General features: G+C 54.1%; 2 protein-coding genes across 9 annotated transcripts; one reads left to right on the plus strand and one right to left on the minus strand.

Annotated features, from left to right (window-relative positions):
• Window positions 1-3,516: 3,516 nt before the first annotated feature.
• On the minus strand, window positions 3,517-8,955 carry LOC149911871 (annexin A4-like). 6 transcript variants are annotated; one of them, XR_016462788.1, is made up of 6 exons: window positions 8,293-8,955; window positions 7,106-7,487; window positions 6,743-6,856; window positions 5,767-5,823; window positions 4,155-4,213; window positions 3,517-3,847 (listed from the first exon to the last, which is right to left on the minus strand). XR_016462788.1 is itself a non-coding variant. In XM_090133193.1 (6 exons), the coding sequence occupies exons 1-2, from the start codon at window positions 8,710-8,712 to the stop codon at window positions 7,168-7,170; spliced, it is 453 nt and encodes a 150-aa protein (XP_089989319.1). In that variant the 5' UTR covers window positions 8,713-8,955; the 3' UTR covers window positions 3,517-3,847; window positions 4,155-4,213; window positions 5,767-5,823; window positions 6,743-6,856; window positions 7,106-7,167. The 6 variants fall into 6 exon arrangements, 2 of the variants coding, with proteins under 2 accessions (XP_089989319.1, XP_089989320.1); XR_016462787.1 differs by having other exon boundaries at window positions 7,106-8,182; XM_090133193.1 differs by having other exon boundaries at window positions 7,106-7,200.
• A 2,340-nt stretch (window positions 8,956-11,295) lies between these two features.
• LOC149911872 (zinc finger CCCH domain-containing protein 11A-like) lies at window positions 11,296-16,199 on the plus strand. 3 transcript variants are annotated; one of them, XM_090133200.1, is made up of 8 exons: window positions 11,296-12,564; window positions 12,906-13,113; window positions 13,755-13,878; window positions 14,356-14,418; window positions 14,670-14,756; window positions 15,046-15,384; window positions 15,691-15,767; window positions 15,889-16,199. In XM_090133200.1, exons 2-8 carry the CDS (start codon window positions 13,060-13,062, stop codon window positions 15,943-15,945), a joined length of 801 nt encoding a protein of 266 aa, XP_089989326.1. In that variant the 5' UTR covers window positions 11,296-12,564; window positions 12,906-13,059; the 3' UTR covers window positions 15,946-16,199. The 3 variants fall into 3 exon arrangements, 2 of the variants coding, with proteins under 2 accessions (XP_089989326.1, XP_089989327.1); XM_090133201.1 differs by having other exon boundaries at window positions 12,998-13,113; XR_016462791.1 differs by lacking the exons at window positions 11,296-12,564; window positions 14,356-14,418; window positions 14,670-14,756; ... (1 more) ...; window positions 15,691-15,767; window positions 15,889-16,199 and having other exon boundaries at window positions 12,907-13,113; window positions 13,504-14,346.
• Window positions 16,200-19,829: the final 3,630 nt, after the last annotated feature.

Genomic DNA, 19,829 nt, shown 5'->3' on the forward strand with positions numbered 1-19,829 from the left:
ACCTCCCCCAGAGCAGCTTCCCTGCAGCGCTTGCACAGGAGAGTCTGCCTTGAGCTGGGAAGCCCAGAACTGACCCAGGGCTCCACACGAGCCCAGTGCTTTCTGCGGCCCTCAAGAGCTTACCAGGGCCACCAGTCCTGCCCAGTGCCCCCACGTCAACGCACCCGATGCTCAGTACGTGACCATCTCCTTTCCCCAGGCACAAAACGAGGCGACGGGGGCACTGGCAGCAGCAGGGAGGAGGAGCTGGGGGAGCCGCAGCTCTGGGCTCTCTGCAACCACCCCAACATCCCCCAGCTGCTGGATGCGCCCTATGGGACGGGCACCTCTGGGTGTGCGCTGCGTGCACGTGCTCTGCAGCCTGCCTAGTGCAAGCAGGGGGAAGCAGCGCGGTGCCGGCAGCACTGCGGGGAAACCTGCTGTGCTGCAGCGTGAGCCTCCGGTCCTGCTGCTGGGCACCGCCGGGCGCAGCCTGGCTCCGTCCTCTCCGCACCTCCCTGCAGGGACCGATGGCCGTGCCCGGGATCCCCCCGAGCCTCCTCTTCTGCCGGCTGAGCCGCCCCAGCTCTCCCAGAATCCCAGCCCAGCCGTTTCCCACGCGGTGCTGAGGAGCGGAGGGGATTTGGGGGGACGAACCGGGCTGGCGGTTGCAGTCCTACGACTCTGCCCTCCGTGCTGCCCCGTCCTTATTGGAGCGGCAGAAATGACTGCACACAGAAGTGCGGAAAAATGAACGCTAAACTTTTAATCATTTCACATACAGAGCAATAAGCAGAGAAATGACCACATTCCCAACCAGCTCACATCCTAACGATCGCTCCCCCTCACAGCTTCCCTCCTCGGGGCCAACACGAAGCGGCTCCATGTCGGCTCCGTGCAGCTCCGGGAGCTCCGCACGGGGACAGGCAGGGATATGGAAAACGGCACCTGGGGACTGCAGCTGCGGGGCAGCAGCTCAGCACGGCGCTGCCGATGACTCGAGCAAAGCAAGAACCAAAGGCGCCCGCCTGATTCTCCGCCGGACTCGAACGCGTCTCGATCCGTGGGACCGGTTCCTCTCTTTCGGGGCTGCCCGGCTCAGCCAGGAGCTGCTCCTGCACACCGGGCGGGTCCCGCTGCTCGTGCTCAGCTGCCGCTTCTCCCAGCCCGGCAGCGCCCTGCATTCCCTATCGTGCACAGCCTCGGGGAAAACCAAGCCGTACAGCGGACTGTTAACAGCTACACCGAGAGCAATGGCTGCCGAGACATTCAGCTGCTGGGACGCACGTGTAGGAAAAGCTGCCTGGTTAGTCGCTGCTCGGGGATCTGCCAGCAGTGCTGGTCCTGCCCAACCAAACCTCCTGCACACCGCAGAAGTCAAATGGAAAAACGGCGCCCGCTGCCATTCACTGACCCTTGTCAGAACAGCTTTGCACAGGAGTGGAAAGCTGGCAAGAGAAGAGGTGTGTGTTCTGAGAGCCAGGGCTGTCCGGCTCATCCCGGAGTTCTAACAGGAAACGCAAGGCAGAGCTCTCGGCTCTCTGTTCCTTCTTGCAAGGTTGCTGCCCTTCAAAGTGCGCTGTGGATGGGCAGCACGGCGACAGCCCAAGGATGGCAGCAGGAGATGCAGCACAGCCCTCTCCAGCAGCAAGGTGCATTGATTCCTCTTGCTAGTTCTTGAAGTAGGAGGCGTGTTTGGCTTCCAAAGCCAGTGGCTTGATAGCATGTTTTGAAGGCTCTGGTGCTCTTCCTCTGTTACTCACATCCTAAGGCAGTGATGGAGTTCCCTTGCTCTGTAGGAATGGTTCCTGTGCAAGGCCACGGTCGTCTGCCTGTAACAGATTCTGAAGGCGATGGTTTTGTGCCTGCAGTTTTGGAGTTGGCTTTGTAATGGCAACTGCGCCCTGCTAACGTGCAGCTCCTTCTGACACAGGCAGGAGGCAGGCAGCGGTACTGCAGCTCCTCTGGCAGCTTTGCAGCTACGTCAGGAAGCAGAAGAGGTGGACTGGAAAGAAGCACTCAGCTCCTGGGACGTTCCCCTGTTCTTCCCCTAGCTGTCCTCTTGCCTCACCCCAGATCCCCTTGCATTCCTGTAGGTGTCCCTTCCCTCCCCCTGGCTGCCCCTTGCCTTCCCCAACGTAACCCTTAACCTAGCCATGACAGCCCACATATAATTTCCTCAGAGCCTCAATAGCTCCCTCAATATTTCCCCGGCAAGACCCCTGTAGGCACCCCAGAGCCCCCCCCAGAGCCCCTTAATGACCTCCTCAGACCTGGAACTCCTCCCCCATAGCTGGCCCCAAACCTCACAGACCTCCATAGTTCCCCCAATGGACTCCCACTGAACCCCCTTATTTCCTCCTTCAGACCTCCCTTACCACCTCCAGGGCCCATTAGCCATCTCACAGACGCCCACAGCCCCCGACAAGGACCCCCATCACTATTCCAGGACCCCCACAACCCACCTGGGGCTCCTCCTCACCCCCTTCTCCCTCCAGATCCCATACAACTGAACTATACTGGGGCAGGGGCGGCTGCTGCAGGAGAGGAATGCAGAGCTGGAGCAGGTGTAGGGCACAGATGGGGGTGGAAGTGATGTGGGGGGCATGGGGAAAAGGGGTGCACAGGAACATGGGAGCATTTGGGGAGGATATGGGGATACGGGCCACAGGCTGCAAGAGCAGAGTGCTGCTCAGGAGAAGGCAACGTGTGAGGTAAAGGTGGCACATACGGGCTTTTGTGGTCACCTTGGGTTATGGCTCATGGGGTTATGGCTCAGGGCCACACCTTCGGGCCACAGGGCCCCCCGTCCCCTCTCCAGAAGAATTAAAAGCACTCCACCACCACCCCACACCCCCCTTTTTACCTCAACCCACTCCCCACATCCTCACGTTCCCCGTGTCCCTATACGACCCCATATCCCAGTGTCCCACTTGCAGCCCTGTGGGATAAACAAAGTCATTACCTTGCTAACGTGTAAAAAAGCTTAGCAGTAAGTTGAGCCAGACACAAACACACACGAGACGCCTGACTCCTACATGTAACCAGTTGTTTTTGCGCGGGTATAAAAGGTTGTGAGCACCTACAATAAAGGTCCTTCGTTCTGCACCAGCAAGGGAGTCTGCGCCTCTCTCGCCACACCAGCAAGGGAGCTCGGAGCCCTCTTGCCACAAAGAAGAGAGGAGAGGAGAGAAACGATAGAGCAGAACAAAGAAAAAGGGAAGAGAGGAGCTTTTAAGGGGAAGAACAGAAGAGGGAGGAGCAAGAGGGGAGGAGAAAGAGGTAAGAAGAGCAGATCTAAAAAGGACAAGAGAAAAAGAGAGGGCGGGGAGAACAGAGGGAACAGCAAAAGAGGGAAGGGCAAATGGAAGAAGAACGGAAGGAATGGGGCAGAGAAAAGAGGGAGAAGAGTGCAGAAAAAAAAAAAAAAGGAGAGGAGAGAACGAGAAAAAGCCACAGCAAACTGAGTTACTGAGAAAAGAAAAAAAGAAGGAATACGAATAATTTTTAAGTTCTACCAAAGTCAAATTCTTACTAAGACAGATTTTTTTTTTTTTTTTTTTTTTTTTTGCAGTATTTGCATCTTCTGGACAATTTAAGAATATTCAGGAACATTTTCAGTACGTTTTTGTAACGTCTGTTTCATCTCAGCTGCTCTAAAATGCCCAACAGGTGTCGGGGGGGATCATCTCCTTAAAGGCACTCAGAAAATCCCACTTTTTGTGTCTAACATCGACAAGTTTACCTTCATGAAGGAGTAGAGAGACTTCCCATACATGGTCAGGAATTCTCTTCTGATACCCAGCATATCAATTCTGGAGCGGGACACCACCGCTCTGATCAGAGTGTTGTCATCTGCACCCAGGCCCTGGAAAGCAAAGCAGCCACATGCAGCTAACAGAGAACCTGCTGGAGAATCACCCACAGACACAAAGGTCTCAGTGCCCAGTCTTGTGCAGGAGCTGCTCTTAATTAGAGCATTTTTGCATAATGGAGCGATCCATTAGCAGCTTGCTCCTGACTATTACCCTGATGTGCAGAAAAGCCTGAGCTGCCCTAGAAAAGCCAGTTTCCTGGCTGGCTGCAGCTTCCATCTCACGACTGCCACAATGCTGCTGACTCAACCATGAAAATGCAAGAAAGAAGCAAGCAATCTTACTCCACAATCTGTTTACCTTCATGGATTTATACAGTCTTTCAGCAAAGCACGCAGGCTTGTTTCGCATGCACTTTACTGTAAGGAGAGACAAGAACAAGAGAATTCAGGTCAGGAGAAGCAGGAGCTTTACCACACCGCTGCAGCACTTTCTTGGTGCAGGTGTTTCTTCTGTCAAGACGCAACTCCAGGCCAACAAACAGCAAACGCAGTGCAGGCATCCACAGTCAGTGATGTGCTGTGAGCTGATGTCTCTGTGCCTGCACACAGCAGTATTTGCATGAAGGCTTTCATGCCTCCTGACAGCAAACCTCTGCTGCCAAAGCTCCCTTTGGCCAGGCACACCATACCATACAGCACAATATACATTTCTCATCTGACTGGGTCTGTAAAGCATACAATCGTAGAACTGTTTGGGTTGGAAGGGACCCCTAAGATTATCTAGTTCCAACCCCCCTGCAATAGGCAGGGACACCTCCCTCTACACCAGGGTGCTCCAAGTCCCACCCAGCCTTGCTCTGTGCCCATAAACAAAGACAAACCTGTACGTAACAGTCACTCAAGGGAAGACACAGCACCTCTAATCATTTCATTTCTTTGTAGACAACATTTAAAAGCAGAGCGCTCACCTACAGGCAGCAAAGCATCTTCCAGGTCTCCTGCCATCTCAGATTTAATGCTGTTATGTCCTTGTTAGCAATGCCTCTGTACCATCAAAAACCAGGGGGAAGAGTCCATGGCGAAAAGTCAAAGAGATTCAAAGGACCGCCTTGCAACAAGCTCTTCATATACTGCATGAACATTCTTTCATCCCTGCAGCACTCTCAGCTAAATCAGGATCGTCCCACAGAAATAATTCATTTTCACTGCTAACAGTCTTGCTAATTGGCCTACCACAGCTAGTACCATTTTCAAGACCTGCTGCTTTGTGCTGCCAATCAAGTTTCTTAGCTCCTCTCCCCCCTGCCCCAATGGCAGTCACACTTCATGATCTCTGCTTTCCATGCTGGAGCTGCAGCCAGTTGGACTTAGGTTTCTCAAGTCCCTTTCAGTCTCAGGAGGGAATAAAACAGCCTGAATGGAATGGATGCAATGGGGCTCTCTCTAGGACACCTGCTGCCTCAGAAGAGTTCACATTTACTGGACAGCTACAGAGCTCCTACAAAAGCATCACACACAAACAAGGAAGGAAAGAAAAACCCAGGACACTGTGCAGGGGTCCTACCTCTCACTAGGTGATACCTGTTCCGTGTACAGAGGATGGACATAAACTGCACCTCATCTGTTCCCCACTTCTCCCCCGCTTCATACAGGCACTTCAAGACATTAGGGGTGACAAAGTAAGGCTCATGGAGAAGACTGGGCGTACAGGAGATCTTAAATCCCTTGCAGCTAGAGCACTGCTGGCGCGTACTTGTCTAGATCACGGATATTTTCCAACAAGTACCTACCAGGCACGGCAACCCACAGCCAAAATCTCATTGCCCCTGCCAAGTAGCCAGCCTGTCTACAGACCTCTCATTAGAGACTTGCAAACAAGGCTAAAAGCATTATTTCCATTTCACAGGCTGGCTTCTCTTCACCATGCATCACCTGCACAAGAATAGATTGGGAAGCACATTACTACGCACCTGAGCATCTTGCTGAGCATGGGCATCATCCACATACATTCCTTCATCTCTGTTTCCCTGCAAAGACACAAGGATAGAAGACTCAGTTCACCAGAGCATCTACTGGAAGCAACTCCTGAGAACTCCCCGTTCATGAAAAGCTGCTGGGGATGGATAATGGAGTCCTTCAAAGGGAACACTAGCTTACAAATGAAACGCAGCTCAGATGTACTTTGGGCTTCCTTCTGAAACGAGCAGCAACCCACTTTACTGGGACATTTAAAGAAGAGCCCACAGCACTCATGCACACCCAGAGTCAGAGTTCCCTCCCTGGAGAGGCTGTGTTTGAGGAGCAGGCCATGGGACACACAGGGTGAGAAAAAGCCAGCCTGGAGCTCCTCACCACTGAGTGCAGAGCTGTGCCCACAGCTCTGAAGATTCACCCCCTTCTCCCCTCAGCTTGGCTCACTGTTGCGAGGGACACGAGGACCCTTCGAAACATGGGAGATGTGTCAGATACGATGCCATCCTCAAGGGAGCAGCCATATTCCAGCAAGAACACACACACAGCATCCGTTAGGAGCAGGGCCACCACCTGGGTGCTGCCCACATTTGCCAGCTGTAACCTAGCTAAGTACAGAACTGTGCCCAGGGCTCCCAGCAGCACTGCAGCACTCCAGCCATCATCATTAGTGCTACAGCCTCCAATTAAGAAGCGCAGACAGAAGGAAACTGACAAGAGAGCCTTTCGCACTCCTTATGAAGCTTGTAGTTCTCATTAATGCCACAAATCTCTCCATTGGTGCAAGAAGCCAGAATTTCCATCGGGCAACCTTCATCTGCTCCTGCTCCCTAGGGAATCACCAAGGTAAGACTTAAGATACCAGCACCTGCTTGTGATGTGCAACCAGGTTTCTTTAAGAGAGAGAAGACATGCATAACAAAGCAGTAAGTCCTTGGCCAGAACTTAAGCAATACAAAAGGAAGATTTCCAAACCTTCATAGCCCTCCTTAGTTCGTGCACGTCATACATGGTGGTGGGAGTCATCACCCCAATGATCACCCTCTCAAAATTCCCACTCAGCTCCGACTTCAAGTCATCAATCAAATCCTAGAAGGCGAAAAGGAGAAAGGAGTTGGCAGAAGGGACAGCCTTTGAGGACAGAGGAACTGAGCTGTTCAGCACTCCTCTTCAGGCTCCAACCCTCCTTGCATCAACAACTGCTCTGAACTGAACAAGAACAAAACAACCTTGGTCAGGTGAAGTCTCTGCCGACCTTTCTCTTGTAGAGATTGGGTCGTTTTTCACTTTGCGCCCAAGTGACACAACCACGTTCATGCATCTCTGCAGACCACCCACCCTGCCAGTAGTGCTCTTAGAGGTGATCAGAACTTGCTGACGCTGGGAAACATTTAGTTTGGTCAAGACGTCAGTGATGGCATCTTCATCCGTGCCTGCAAGAAACAAATGGAAGCTAGTCAGGATGCTTGCACAAGGATCAGAAGTGCCCTCTGGTCTTGTGCCACCTCCAGTCCCTCACACAGCCGGCTCTCAACAGCTCCAGGACTACATCGATGCACACAAAGCTGCCAGGACCCACGCCACCAGAGCAGCTGCATTTCGGGACACGAAGGGCAGTTCTGTTTCCGCTTTCCAACAATTTTTAGGGCAGCTGTGCAGCAGAGCAGTGCAAGCAGCTATGCTTCCCTCTATCAAACCACCAGAGCAGCCATTCGCAGTGCTGGGGAAAAAATAAAAGTTGACCATGGAGGGAGATCAACTTAGCAAAGCCCTTCATGGCCTTCCTGAGTGCCTGCGCTTCTTGCTCAGCGCTGAAACTTGAGACCCCCTCGATTGTTGCCTAAGGCCACAAGAAAAGGATTTAGCAAAGGCAGACCGACGCACGCAGAGTTGAACTGGAAAAAAAAAAGAAGACAAACATAAAAGATGTGAACACAGAGATAGTAAAACTCCACCCACACAACTGATGCTTCTCTCTCACTTCTGTCTCACACGGCAGCCTGTTCTAGTGGGACTTCCCAAGCATATCAGAAAGAAGCCACGGGGGCACAACTGCATGGAGAACATATCTCCATACTGCTGCCCACGGAGTACCGGGTTTCCAGTGAAACAAAAGCTGGACCACCCGGCATCTGTGTTCAGGCCCACCAGGCCTTCTTCCTAGCAGTTCTCCACATCAATCATAAAGCAATGCGCTCCCATCATAGCCCTAGTCCTGACTTCTCTTGTAGCAGGTAAGGACCAGTATTCTGCACCATTCCTTTTGCTCTGCTCGGCACTGGGGAGGCTGCAGCTGGAGAACAGCGTCCAGCTCTGGGCTCCCAGTACAGGAGACAGCTGGACATGCTGGAAAGAGTCCAACGCAGGGCTACCAAGATGGTGAAGGGACTGGAACACCTCTGCCATGACAAGAGGCTGAGAGAGGGGGGGCTGCTCAGCCTGGAGAAGGGGAGCTCAGGGGGATCCCACCCACGGCTGTAGAAGTTCTGCACAGAAGTTTGTCCTGATATCCAACCTAAACTTACCCCATGCCTGTGTGTCCTGCGGAACCCCACAGATGTGACAGTGGGCTGCTTCTCAAAGGAAACCAGTGCTCGGCGTCGGGAGTGGAGGAGGAAGCAGCTGATCCTGCCAATAACGCTGCCATCACGCGTCCCTCCCCGGGACTCCCACAGCTTCCTCTCCCCAGCCCCGCTCGGCTCCTCGCAGGCTGCAGACACTGCTGAGGCACTCGCGCTCCAGGCCGTCATCTTCTTCCCGTGCCGCCGGACCGCTCTCTGCAGGGCTGCGCTGAGCTCCTGCTGCTGCACCAGAACCGCAGCTCCCGTGCTGACGGACGGCGGAGCTTCGTGCCGGCACCCACAGCACGCGGCCCCCGGGCTGCTGGCGGCACGGCAGGATGCTCCCCTCCCCGCCTCCCTCCCACCGCCCCTCGGCTCCGGCATCCTCCCGTTATCCGCCTGAGGAAACGAAGGCCCCGCACAGGGCTCTGGACGGGCTGACCGACGGCTGATGCCAACGGAACGACGTTCAACACCGCCACGCGCCGGTCCCGCACTTCGGTCACGACGACCCGAGGCATCTCTGCAGGCCGGGGGCAGAGCGGCTGGAAGGCCGCGCGGAGGAAAAGGATCCGGGGGCGCGGGCCCCGGGGCCCCGGAAGCGGAGCGGGCGCGCGGAGCGGGGCAGCGCCGTGGGCAGCCGGGCCGGGGCCACGCGGGACGCGCGCGGTGATGACGCAATGACGGCGCGACCGCGGGCGCAAACGACCCCGCCGGGAGCGCCCGCCCCGTTCCGCGAGCCGACCAATAGGAGAGCGGGGGAGGCGGGGCCGAGCGCGGGCTCTCCGCCAATGGCGGCCGCGGGATTCCGTGCCGGGAAAGCGGCGCTCCGCCGCCCCGCGTCCCCGCCGCCGCCCGCCCCGCGCCTCGGGGCCCCGTCCGTCCCGCGTCAGAACGGAGCCGTCCTCCGGAGTCGGCGTCGCGGCGGGGCGCCGCCGGCTGAGAACCGGCGGCTGACTGCGAGCGGCGGGACGCCCGGTGTCCGGGAGCGGCTCCTGGCCGAGCCGGGCAGCCCCGAAAGAGAGGGACCGACCCCGCCGATCGAGGCGCGTTCGAGCCCGGCAGAGTCGGGCGGCCGCCTTCGGTTCCGGCTCGGCTCGGCTCGAACGGTCAGCAGCGCCGTGCTGAGCCGCTGCCCCGCAGGCGGAGGACTCGACTGCCGTTTTCTGTATTCACGTCTGTCCGAGAAGAAAGCTGGCGGCGCTGGCGCTGACCAGGGAGAGGGAGGCCGGGGGCCGGAAAGCTCTCGGGCTGCGGCTCCAGGGCAGGCAGAGGAAGTCACGGCGCCGGTGACATCAGCCGGGCTGCTGGGACCTGCGTGCTGTCACGCTGCGTTTCCGTGACGACGGCGGGCTCTCCCCGAGGAGCCGAGGGCAGCTTTGCTGCTGAGTTCGTTACCCGACGAAGCCCGACGCGGGGGGGCTGGGCAGACAGTCTTGCTAAAGAGGCCCGTGCTACAGCAAGATTGACAGCACGACGCCTTTTGTTCCCCTTGAGCCCTGGCCAGGCTTCGGGGCGAAAACCAAGAGGAGAAAGAGGGCAGCGGCTGTTCCCCCGGACTGCTCCGTACATTGGTTTACTGTGTGCTAGAAAGGCTGGAGCTGCTTGCAGCGGCTCTGGACGCCTCACTCGTGGGATGGATGCATTGCTGTGCAACTTCCCCATGGCTGGGAGAGGTTCTTCAGATCCTCCCTGCAAACGGGGCTCCCCAGTGACTGCGGATCTGGCTGATGGTAAAGTGCTGGGACTCTGCACCGCCAACGACGACCCTCTGCGCTCTGCCAGTCAGCCAGTTCTCAACCCACCTCACTGTCCACTCATCTGTCCACACTTCCTCAGCTTTGTCATAAGGATGTTGTGGGAGACGGTATCAAATGCCTTGCTGAAATCAAGGTAGACCACATGCACTACATCCACCCAGCCAGTGACAACATCGTAGAAGGCTACCAGGTTGGTCAAGCGTGCCCTCCCCCTGGTGAACCCTTGCTGATTACTCCTGATAACCTCCTTTTCTTCCAGTTGTCTGGAGATGGCATCCAGCACAAGCTGTTCCATCACCTTTCCAGGGACAGAGGTGTGCCCAGGTGGCCAAGAGGGCCAACAGCATCTTGCATTAGAAATAGCGTGGCCAGCAGGAGCAGGGAGGGAATCATCCCCCTGTACTCAGCACTGGTGAGGCCACGCATTGAGCACTGTGTTCAGTTTTGGGCCGCTCACTACAAAAAAAGACATTGAGGCCCTGGAACGTGTCCAGAGAAGGGCAACAAAGCTGGTGTGGGGTCCGGAGCACAGGCCTTATGAGGAGCGGCTGAAGGAGTTGGGGTTGTTCAGTCTGGAGAAGAGGAGGCTCAGAGGAGACCTCATTGCAATCTACAACTTCCTGAATGGAGGCTGTGATGAGGAGGGGTTTGGCCTCTTCTCCCAGGCAACAAACAGGACCCGAGGAAATGGCCATAAGTTGTACCAGAGGAGGTTTAGGTTGGACATAAGGAAGAACTTGTTCTCTCAGAGAGCAGCCAGGCACTGGAATGGCTGCCCAGGGAGGTGGTGGAGTCGCCGTCCCTGGCAGTGTTCAAGAGGCATCTGGATTAGGAGTTACAGGATATGGTTTAGTGCTTGTGGCAGCAATGGTGATGGAAGGATGGTTTTTTCTCCTTTCCTTTTTCTTCTTTTCTTCCCTTCCTTTCCTTTTTTTCCTTTTTTGATTTTGTTTTCTGTTTTCCATCTTTTCTTTCCCTCTCCCCTTTTCTTTCCCTCTCCCCTTTTCTTTCCCTCTCCCCTTTTCTTTCCCTCTCCCCTTTTCTTTCCCTCTCCCCTTTTCTTTCCCTCTCCCCTTTTCTTTCCCTCTCCCCTTTTCTTTCCCTCTCCCCTTTTCTTTCCCTCTCCCCTTTTCTTTCCCTCTCCCCTTTTCTTTCCCTCTCCCCTTTTCTTTCCCTCTCCCCTTTTCTTTCCGTCTCTTTTCATCTCTTCCCCTTTCTTTCCTTTTTTCATTTCTTTTGATTCATTTTGTTTAGTACTTTCTTACTTTTCATCTTTTAGATTCCTTTCTAAAAGAAAAGATAGAATGGGAGACAATAATTAAAGAAACAAAACCTGCTTTGAAAGCCATGGGGCCGGATGGATTGAACCTTGGGGTGCTGAGGGGGTTGGCAGATGTGGCTGCCAAGCCGCTCTCCATCATCCTTCAGCAGTCCTGGCTAATTGGGGATGTGTCCTGGCTGTCCCTGAACGTGTTTAAAGAGCTCTGGATGTGGTGCTCAGGGACATGATTGAGTGGTGGGTTGTTAGAGTTAGGGGAGTATGGTCAGGTTGCGGTTGGACTCGATGATCTTTCAGGTCTTTTCCAACCTGATCCATTCTATGATTCTATGGATTTAACAGCAGCGTTCTTGTGGGAGCTGCATTGAGACTTGCAGTGTCTCTGGGTCCCCAGAATTACTTTCTCCAAGCTGATTCGTAGGTGCTGGCACTTCTTTAAAGCCAAGAGCAGCTGCTGATGGGAGGAAGGTAGTTCAGGCTCATGAGCTCTGCAGCATCTCCCAGGATGGTACCAGAGGAGGCAGGAATGATATTGCAGAAGAAGATGAGAAGCTCCCCAGCAGGAAGCCAGAAACCCTGCGGGAGAGTCAGAGCACGTGTGGATGCCCAGGAGGTAATGCAGCCCCAGTATTTGAGAAGCGCGTGGCCATGGAGCTGCGGCCCAAGAACAGAGCTATTCCGCCTTTGCAGAATAGCTGGCATCCCAAGAAGGACTCGTCTGTCCTTGTAAAAAGCAGGGGGAGGGCACGTCCAAATGCTTGCTGGTTGCTTGGGAGCTCAAATCCTCCAAGCTGGAGGCAGCCTGGGGGTAACATCTCCTTGGTCCGATCGTGCAGCACCTGAGCAAGAACTGGCTGCACGAGGGTCATCTTAATTTCTCTGTTCTTTTACTTAAATAAACCCGTTGGGAGACTGTGGTGTTGGTTTCCTAAAATTTGGATCTGGGAGGTGAGCACGCCCTTTGCTTATGATGGAAGCACAGAAGTGATGCGGGCACTCGCTGAGGTCACAGTCATCGCCGAGGTGGGAGCGTTTGTGGCACAGCCGGTGAGCAGAGCTGGTGCTCTGGTGAGCGTGCTGCACGCAGAGACTGAGCTGTGAGCTTTCCTTGAGAGATCACCCTGCGAGAGCCCGTCGGAAGCACCGCTGCGGCGTGTGCGTGAGCTGGGCACAGCTCAGGCTGAGCAGGCCGAGCAGGTGAGCTGGGTTTGGTGCTGGGTGGTTGCTGGGAGGTGTCTCAGCAGGAAAGCTGGGCTGGGGTGGGCACGCTGCATCAGCCCTCGTCCCGGCTGGCGGTGAGACAGAGGGAGTTTTCTTCAGGACAGCAACACCAGCCATGTGCTTCAAGGCGCGTAACTATTGAGGAGATGGAGAACGCTTGCTGTCAGAAATCATGGCAGCTGTACAGGAGCTGGGTGTATTTTGGGGACAGTCCTTGTAACCAGCTGGTTTCGAGACATTGCCCTGCCCGAGAGTCTAAACTGCACAGCAGAAGAATGCTGGGAAAATGCTTCTTCCTCGCTGTTTTTCACTTGCAGGTTCGTTCCTTAGGGTTCCTTTTTCCTTTCCAAAAGGAGATTTTGGGGATCGAGGCACTTGAAGAGAGAGTGAAGCCAGCTCTTTCCAACAGTGCGGGCAGTCCCTGTGGAGAGGACCCCGGGAACTTGAGCTTCCCCTGAGACGTTCCCCAGCATGTCTCAGCAGGGAGATGGACGCAGTTCCCATTGCTGCTTTGCGCGTGGAAAGGTATGGCTGGGTTTCTTTCGCTTGGGTTTCTCCTTTCTCTGGTTTTGGAGGGGAAGGGGTGGAGCAGGGGGAGCCCTGCTGGTCCTTTGTTAGCTCAGTAAGCGGCTGGGTTGTGCACTTGCAGCAACAGGACAGCATTGCCAGGCTCCTTAACCTGCTGGGGCAGGGTGGGAGCAGAGAGCGGGCACTGCCCTCCTGCCAGCTGCACCTGGTTATGGTTTGCCAGCTGCCCTGGGTTTCTGCTGAGAAGTTAGTTCTAGCTGCCTGCAGTAGTAAAGGGTGGGGAAGAAATAGTGGTGAAGAGCTAAGGCTGTGTACGGTAATTTTGCATGGGTTGAACTGTGGCACCTGAAGTCACTGTTTCCCTCGGAATAATGCTGGTGTTTGCAGGTGTGTTGGTTTAACCCCCCGAAGTGATGTCTGAGAGCGCCCGTCTTCTCCACCTGAACGATGAGAAAGCTGGATATGCCCAGAAATTGCAGCGCGTGCAGATGTTGTGAATGCGCTCCCAAATGTTTCCGTTAGTGATAACTAACGTCTCAGCACTCTGATACCCATCTCTGGCACCATCTGGAACGCTGCATCTCTTTGCAAACGTTGGGTGCCCGTTTCCATGGCCCTTCCTTTATTTCTCTCCTCAGAAGCAGCGCGGCGCAGTTCCCTGTGCTAGGGAGCAGCACCCAGCAGGCTGCCAGAGATCCAACAGCGCCTTGCAGCGCACAGAGGGACGCGATGGGGACGGACCATCCTTAGCACCACGCAAAAGTGAGTCTCTGCAGTCCTCTGTCATGAAGTATGGAAGAATGCATTTTAAGTATTACTTCTGAGCGGTGCAGCACTGCAGGGATGTCCGGTAACCATGGTGGAAGCATTAGAGAGGCCGACAGCAACAGATGGCAGCAGTGAGACAGAAGTGTGTGTGTAAGTGGTGGTGCTCAGAGCTGAGTGCATTCCCTGTAGGGACAAAAAATCCGTGTCTCGACTTTTGCAGCTGATAGCGTTTTGTGTGCTGACGCAGCTTTGCTCTGCAGCATGCAGAGCTGTCAGGCAGACTGGGGTTCCTCTGCTGCCACCTGAGCGGGAATGAGAGCAGTAGTGCTTTGTGCAAGCGCACTGCAGTTTAAAGATCAGTTTCTGTTCTGGCTGTAGAAGAGTGTCTTTTGGTTTTTGTGGTGGATGTGGGCTAACAGGACAGTGCTGCTCCTGGTGTCTGTGAAATCAACACACAATCTGTTGTTGTAGGGACGGAGCCTGCGCGTCCATGGAATGGTGCTGGGCTTGGGGGGAAACGGAAAGCCTCCCCAGGTAAGAAGCTCTTGTGAGCTGTGGTGTGGGTACCTGCCTCTAAATAGGGCTGCATGAAGGGCTGTGTGGGATGGAGGAGAAAAGAAAGGGCACTGCAGATCTGTGCTGACTGCAGAAATGGCACAGCGTTGTAGCAGCAGAAAGGCCAATTGAAGAAACTACGCTTGAGGAGCAGAAGTTTGTGGTTGGCTGTGCTAAAATGCTCCTCCAAAGAGATGCTCTTCATGTCTTTCTTGTTTCCTTTCTGACAGAAGCTGATGCAAGCAGGCTTGCAGTGAAGCGCAGCCTTGCAGGAAGCCAGGGGAGGAGCATGGAGTGTGGCACAGCCCCCAAGAGAGGTACAGACACACAGCAGCATCTGGGTTTGGTGCACTGTCTTTCTAGTTAGGCTTTCTGTCTGTCCTTTCCTGGGACTGCTGTCGTTGCGTGTTGCTTGAGATCTTAATCCCTGGGGATTACAGTTGCCTTTCCTGTCCCAATTGGAAATGGCCCACAGTTCAGCCAAGATCCCAAGGTCCATTGCTGTGAACACTCGAGAGTTCCTAGCATTGTGGCCCATTTTGCAGACCGAAGGCAGTGTGTGACTCTCTTTTAATCTTGCTGCTTCCCCTTGCTTGATTCGAACAGGGAGAGGTGCTGAGCCAAACGGCAAGATGTACGCAAAAGCTCCTCTTCAGGCTCCAGGAGGGCTTCCTGGAACAGCAGGTCCCAGCAGAGGGGAAAGACCTTCCCCTGCAGTTGACAACCACTCCCTCTCCAAGACCATGGCTGCACGAAAGCGCAAGGGAGTGGAGGAAGAGGAGCAAAAAGCAGAGCTGTGGCCTGCCAAGAAACAAGTGAAGGTGGAGCGCGATGGGGAGAAGGCTCAGAGCCCACATCAGAGCAGAGGCGGTGTGCCAGCTCCAGCAACACACCCTGGGCCTGCCCCAGCGCCGACTGAGCGGTTCCGGACCTCAAAGCGAAGAGGTAGGAAGGTGCTGCAGCTGCCCTGGTGAGGTGCTTCCCTTATCAGGTGCATGGAGTTTGCTTAGGATTTGCTTTGCTTTCTCCTTCTCCCTGCGGAGAGGGGAAAAGAGTAGAAGGCTGCCGAGTCCAATGGCAAGGAAGTGCCAGAAAGTGTAACCCTCTCTTTTCCCATGAAATCCATGACGGCCTTCTGCTTGTCCCACTGGAAATACCCTTCCCTGAGAGGCTTCCTAACCTGTTTTCATGTACCCATGTTTCCGCAGTTTTGCTGTTGACAAACTGAATTTCTCTCCTCTTTCTCTATAGCAAGACGACAACGACAAAAAGAGAGGAGAGCAGAAATGAAGAAGGCTGCTCTGAGAGCTGCCGCTGCACGTGCAGAGGTGAGTCCTCGGTGAGCACAGACACGGCTCTTGTTGTTCTCTGTCTGTCAGACGTGAAGGGGATTGTAGAATGCTGGGGGAAGCGGTGTCCTACTTTGACGCTCGCTTTCTTTCTTTCCAGTCCTCCACAATGAACAGCCTTGTGGAGATGATGGAGAAGCTGCAGCTGAAGGACTGAGTGGAGGAGCATCAGAAGGCAGCGGCTTCGTGGCAGCAGCCCAACTTGGCACTCTGGTTGCAGTCCATCAATAAACAATTGGAGCTTTGTATTCACAAAGAGCGCACGGCCTGATTTGTCCAGTGGCACTCAGTGAGCTGCTGCACCACCTCCTCGTTATTCCACTCGCGGCGCTGGGTCAGAACTCCCACATCTCCATCAGGGGATGCTGCAGGTTATAGAAGCAATGGACGCACCAGTCCTTGGCCCTGCCCATAAACGCACTGCCTGCAAAGCACATGCACGGAACTGCAAGTAGCACGGCCTGAGCACAGGCGCGCTGAGTTAGAGAACAGCTGTCTCGAGCTGTCTGAGTTTCTCGGGGCAGCACTGAGCAGAAGTGAGCGTGTGCCCCTCACCCTGCAGGCGTCTCTGTTGGGGGAAGAGAGGCTCCGCCGGCCGCCTGATCCCAGAAGGCAGAGGTGTTCTCCTGACTTCTCTGCAGTGCTACCTTGCCTCATTGTCCCCCCTCTCTTCAGCCGTTTTGATGCTACTTTTCATCCTTTGGGCAGAGCTTGAGTCACTCGCATCATCGCACAGCTTTGTACTGAGCGGTGTGGAATTTTCTGGCTTTGCTCTTAAAAGCCTAGGCTGAAAACTGCAGCGTGCATGCTTAGTTTACATGGGGACATGGGGGGGACATCCCCTAACCCCCATTATCGAAAAATAAACCTTAATTGCAAAAGTGAGGGGTGTCAACCCCCGACCCATGGGAACAAAGTGGTCCGTGGGGGTGACACTGTGGGGGTGTCCCCATCTCCAGTACGTGACACCACCAGGGTGCCATGAAGGTGTCCCCAACTTTGGTGGTGTGACAGCACGATGCTGTGTCCCCACTTCTCCAGGAAGTCCTCCAGCTGGTTACAGTGTCCCCAGCTTCGGCTCAACATCCCCAGGGGGTCCTTTTGTCCCCTCTGCATGACGGTGACACCCGATGCTGGCTGCCGAACGCGACACCCGATGACGATGACACCGCGTCACGGCTGTGCCACGCTGGTGTCACACAGTCCCCTCTGGTGGTGGCACAGAGTTCACCACCGTGCGTGTCCCCATCCTCATGTCAGACGATGGTGACAGCGCCAGAGGACTCCAGTGTCACCAGGTCCAGCTCTAGGCGGGCCTGGAGGGGTGACAAAGAACAGTGAGAGGCTCAGTGACAGCATGGTGACAACGCAGAGCTGCCTGTGCCTGGCCCCATGCGGTGGTCAGAGTACAGGGAATGGTGTCACCCGATAGATGGTGGCACACAAGTGACGGTGACACCAGATGACGGTAACAACAGTGACAGCCAGGGATGGGGACACTGCGTCACGGCTGTTCCACATCGAGGTCACCCTGTGTCACGGTGTCACCTGAAGACAGTGACACTCAACGACTCCCAGTGGCATCCAGTGAAGGGAAGAACCAACAATGGTGACACCACCGACCCCATGTCACACCCACAGCAGACCCCACATGTCCCCAGCCCCCCTCCCTGTACACTCCTCATCACCTCTTCAATGAGGATGGCACCGCTCTGCAGTTGTGCCAGTCCTCTTCTTGCTTGCAAGTGTCCCATTTGGTATTGTCATCCAGTATTTTTGGGAAAAAACGTGTGGTAGTTCTAAGAGAAGGGGTATTTCTGGGAGCAAATCTCCTCTTTTTGGAAGAGAAGGTGAAATTTACCACTGAAATGTGGTATTTCTGGGAGAAAATGACATACTTGAGGGAGAGAACTCAGAAATGGTGGGAGAGAATGTCTTCTATTCGAGAGCAACTGTGGTATTTTTGGTGTGACGACTGGTCCTTTGGGGAGAAAATACGGTAAATATGGGAGAAAATGTCCTCTTGAGGAGTGTCAAGTAGTACTTTTGAGAGAAAATGACAGGTATTTCTCAGAAAACTGCTGTTTCTGGGAGATAGTAGCATCCTTGGTTGGAAAATGACAGGTGTTTGTGAGAAAGCTGGTATTTTGGGAAAAAAGGCCGTATTTTTAAGACAAAGCTGGTATTTCTGGGGGAATATGTCCCGTCTTTGGGAGAAAAGTGGTCTATCTTGGAGAAAATGTCATGTATTTGGGAGAAAACTGGTCTATCTGGAAGAAACTGCCATTTTTCTGGGAGTAAGTGTGATCCTGAGGAGCGTCAAGTAGTATTCTTGGGATGAAACGTGAGGTATTTCTAAGAGTAGTGGTATTTCTGGGAGAAAATGTCTTGTTTTGGGGGGAAAAGATCACATGTATGTGAGAAAGCTGGTATTTCTGGGAGTAAACACCATATTTTTAGGAAAAAATGGGTATTTCCCAGATAATCGGTCACATAGGAGAAAAGTGGTCTATCTGGGAGAAAATGTCCTTGTTTTTTGGTGGAAGAGATCATGTGTAGGGGACTAAAATAGTGTTCCCGGATGAAAATGTCACGTATCTGTGAGAAAAGTGGTATCTGTGGGTCACAGTGCTGTTCCCCAGGGGTCGGTGCTGGGGCCTGTCCTCCTCAAGATCTTTCTTGATGAGCTGAGGGCACTGAGTGCACCCTCGGGAAGTTTGCGGATGACACCAGGCTGGCTGGAAGTGTGGATCTGCCTGGGGGTAGCGAGGCCCCACAGAGGGATCTGGACAGGCTGGAGAGCTGGGCTGAAGCCAATGGGATGAGTTCCAACAAGGCCAAAGGCCGGCTCCTGCGCTTTGGCTGCAACAACCCCAGGAGATGCTACAGGCTGGGGGCGGAGCGGCTGGAAGATGCGTAGAGGAAGTGGACCTGGGGGTGTTGATGGATGCTGGGCTGAAATGAGCCAGCAGTGTGCCCGGGTGGCCAAGAAGGCCAATGGCATCCTGGCCTGCATCGGGAACGGTGTGGCCAGCAGGAACAGGGCAGTGATTGTCCCCCTGTCCTCAGCTCTAGTGAGGCCGCACCTCGAGTGCTGTGTCCACTTTTGGGCCCCTCACTGCCAGAAAGACATCGAGGCCCTGGAGCGGGTTCAAAGAAGGGCGCCAAGGCTGGCGAGGGGTCTGGAGCACAGAGCTCACGAGGAGCGGCTGAAGGAGCTGGGGTTGTTCAGTTGGAGAAGAGGAGGCTCAGGAAGACCTTACTGCTCTCTAGAACTACCTGAAGGGAGCTTGTAGTGAGCTGGGCTTCGGCCTCTTCTCTCGTGTCACTAGTGCCGAAAAACAACGTTATAACCCACAAATATCAGTGTTCTCCCAAATACACGATGTTTTCTTCCGGAAAGATCACTTTTCAATCCTAAATATGACAATTTGTTCCAAAAATGCGATATTTTCTCCCGGAAATACAAGCGTTCTCCAAAATCCATGATATTTTCTCCCAGAATGCCAGCTTTATCAGAGATATATGAAATTTTCTTCCAAAAATATGATATTTCCTCCCAGAAATATCAGTTTCCTTAGAAATTCTTCACGTTTCCTCCAAAAAATACAACATTACAATACCCCCCCTTCCCCATAATGTGATACTTTCTCCAGGGAGTCACAGTTTTCTTAGAAATACCTCATGTTTTCTCCAAACAATATGACATTACAATCCTCAGTATGACATTTTCTCCCAAAAATAGGACATTTCCTCCCAGAAATACCAGTTATCTTTACAAAAATATAACGTTTTCTCCCAGAAATACCAGTTTTCTCCCCCAAAATAGGACATATTCACCCAGAAATACCAGTTTTCTCCAAAAATAGGACTGCAGCCATCGGAGATCTGCTGGAAGGACAGACGGCCAGCTCCAGGAGCTCCAGGAGGCTCCTGGAATGCAGCCATGGTCACTTTGTGCTCCGGGCGTTGGGCAGACCGACCAGAGGTGAAGCGTGGCTGGATCTGCTGCTCAGCAGTGCGGAGGAGATGATGAGTGAA

The sequence above is a fragment of the Phasianus colchicus genome, unplaced genomic scaffold (assembly GCF_987193195.1).
Source record: "Phasianus colchicus unplaced genomic scaffold, bPhaCol1.hap1.1 HAP1_SCAFFOLD_54, whole genome shotgun sequence".
NCBI classification, from domain to species: domain Eukaryota; kingdom Metazoa; phylum Chordata; class Aves; order Galliformes; family Phasianidae; genus Phasianus; species Phasianus colchicus.

Bases quoted from the DNA above. Each gene is read 5' to 3' on its own strand.
- LOC149911871 (XM_090133193.1), bottom strand. From the start codon at position 8,712: ATGCCGGAGCCGAGGGGCGGTGGGAGGGAGGCGGGGAGGGGAGCATCC. The intron at 7,201-8,292 runs GTAAGTTTAGGT...TGTTTCTTGCAG, and splicing joins GCAGGACACACAGGCATGGG to GCACGGATGAAGATGCCATC.
- LOC149911872 (XM_090133200.1), top strand. From the start codon at position 13,060: ATGTCTCAGCAGGGAGATGGACGCAGTTCCCATTGCTGCTTTGCGCGT. The intron at 13,879-14,355 runs GTGAGTCTCTGC...CTGTTGTTGTAG, and splicing joins ATCCTTAGCACCACGCAAAA to GGACGGAGCCTGCGCGTCCA. The intron at 14,419-14,669 runs GTAAGAAGCTCT...CCTTTCTGACAG, and splicing joins GAAACGGAAAGCCTCCCCAG to AAGCTGATGCAAGCAGGCTT.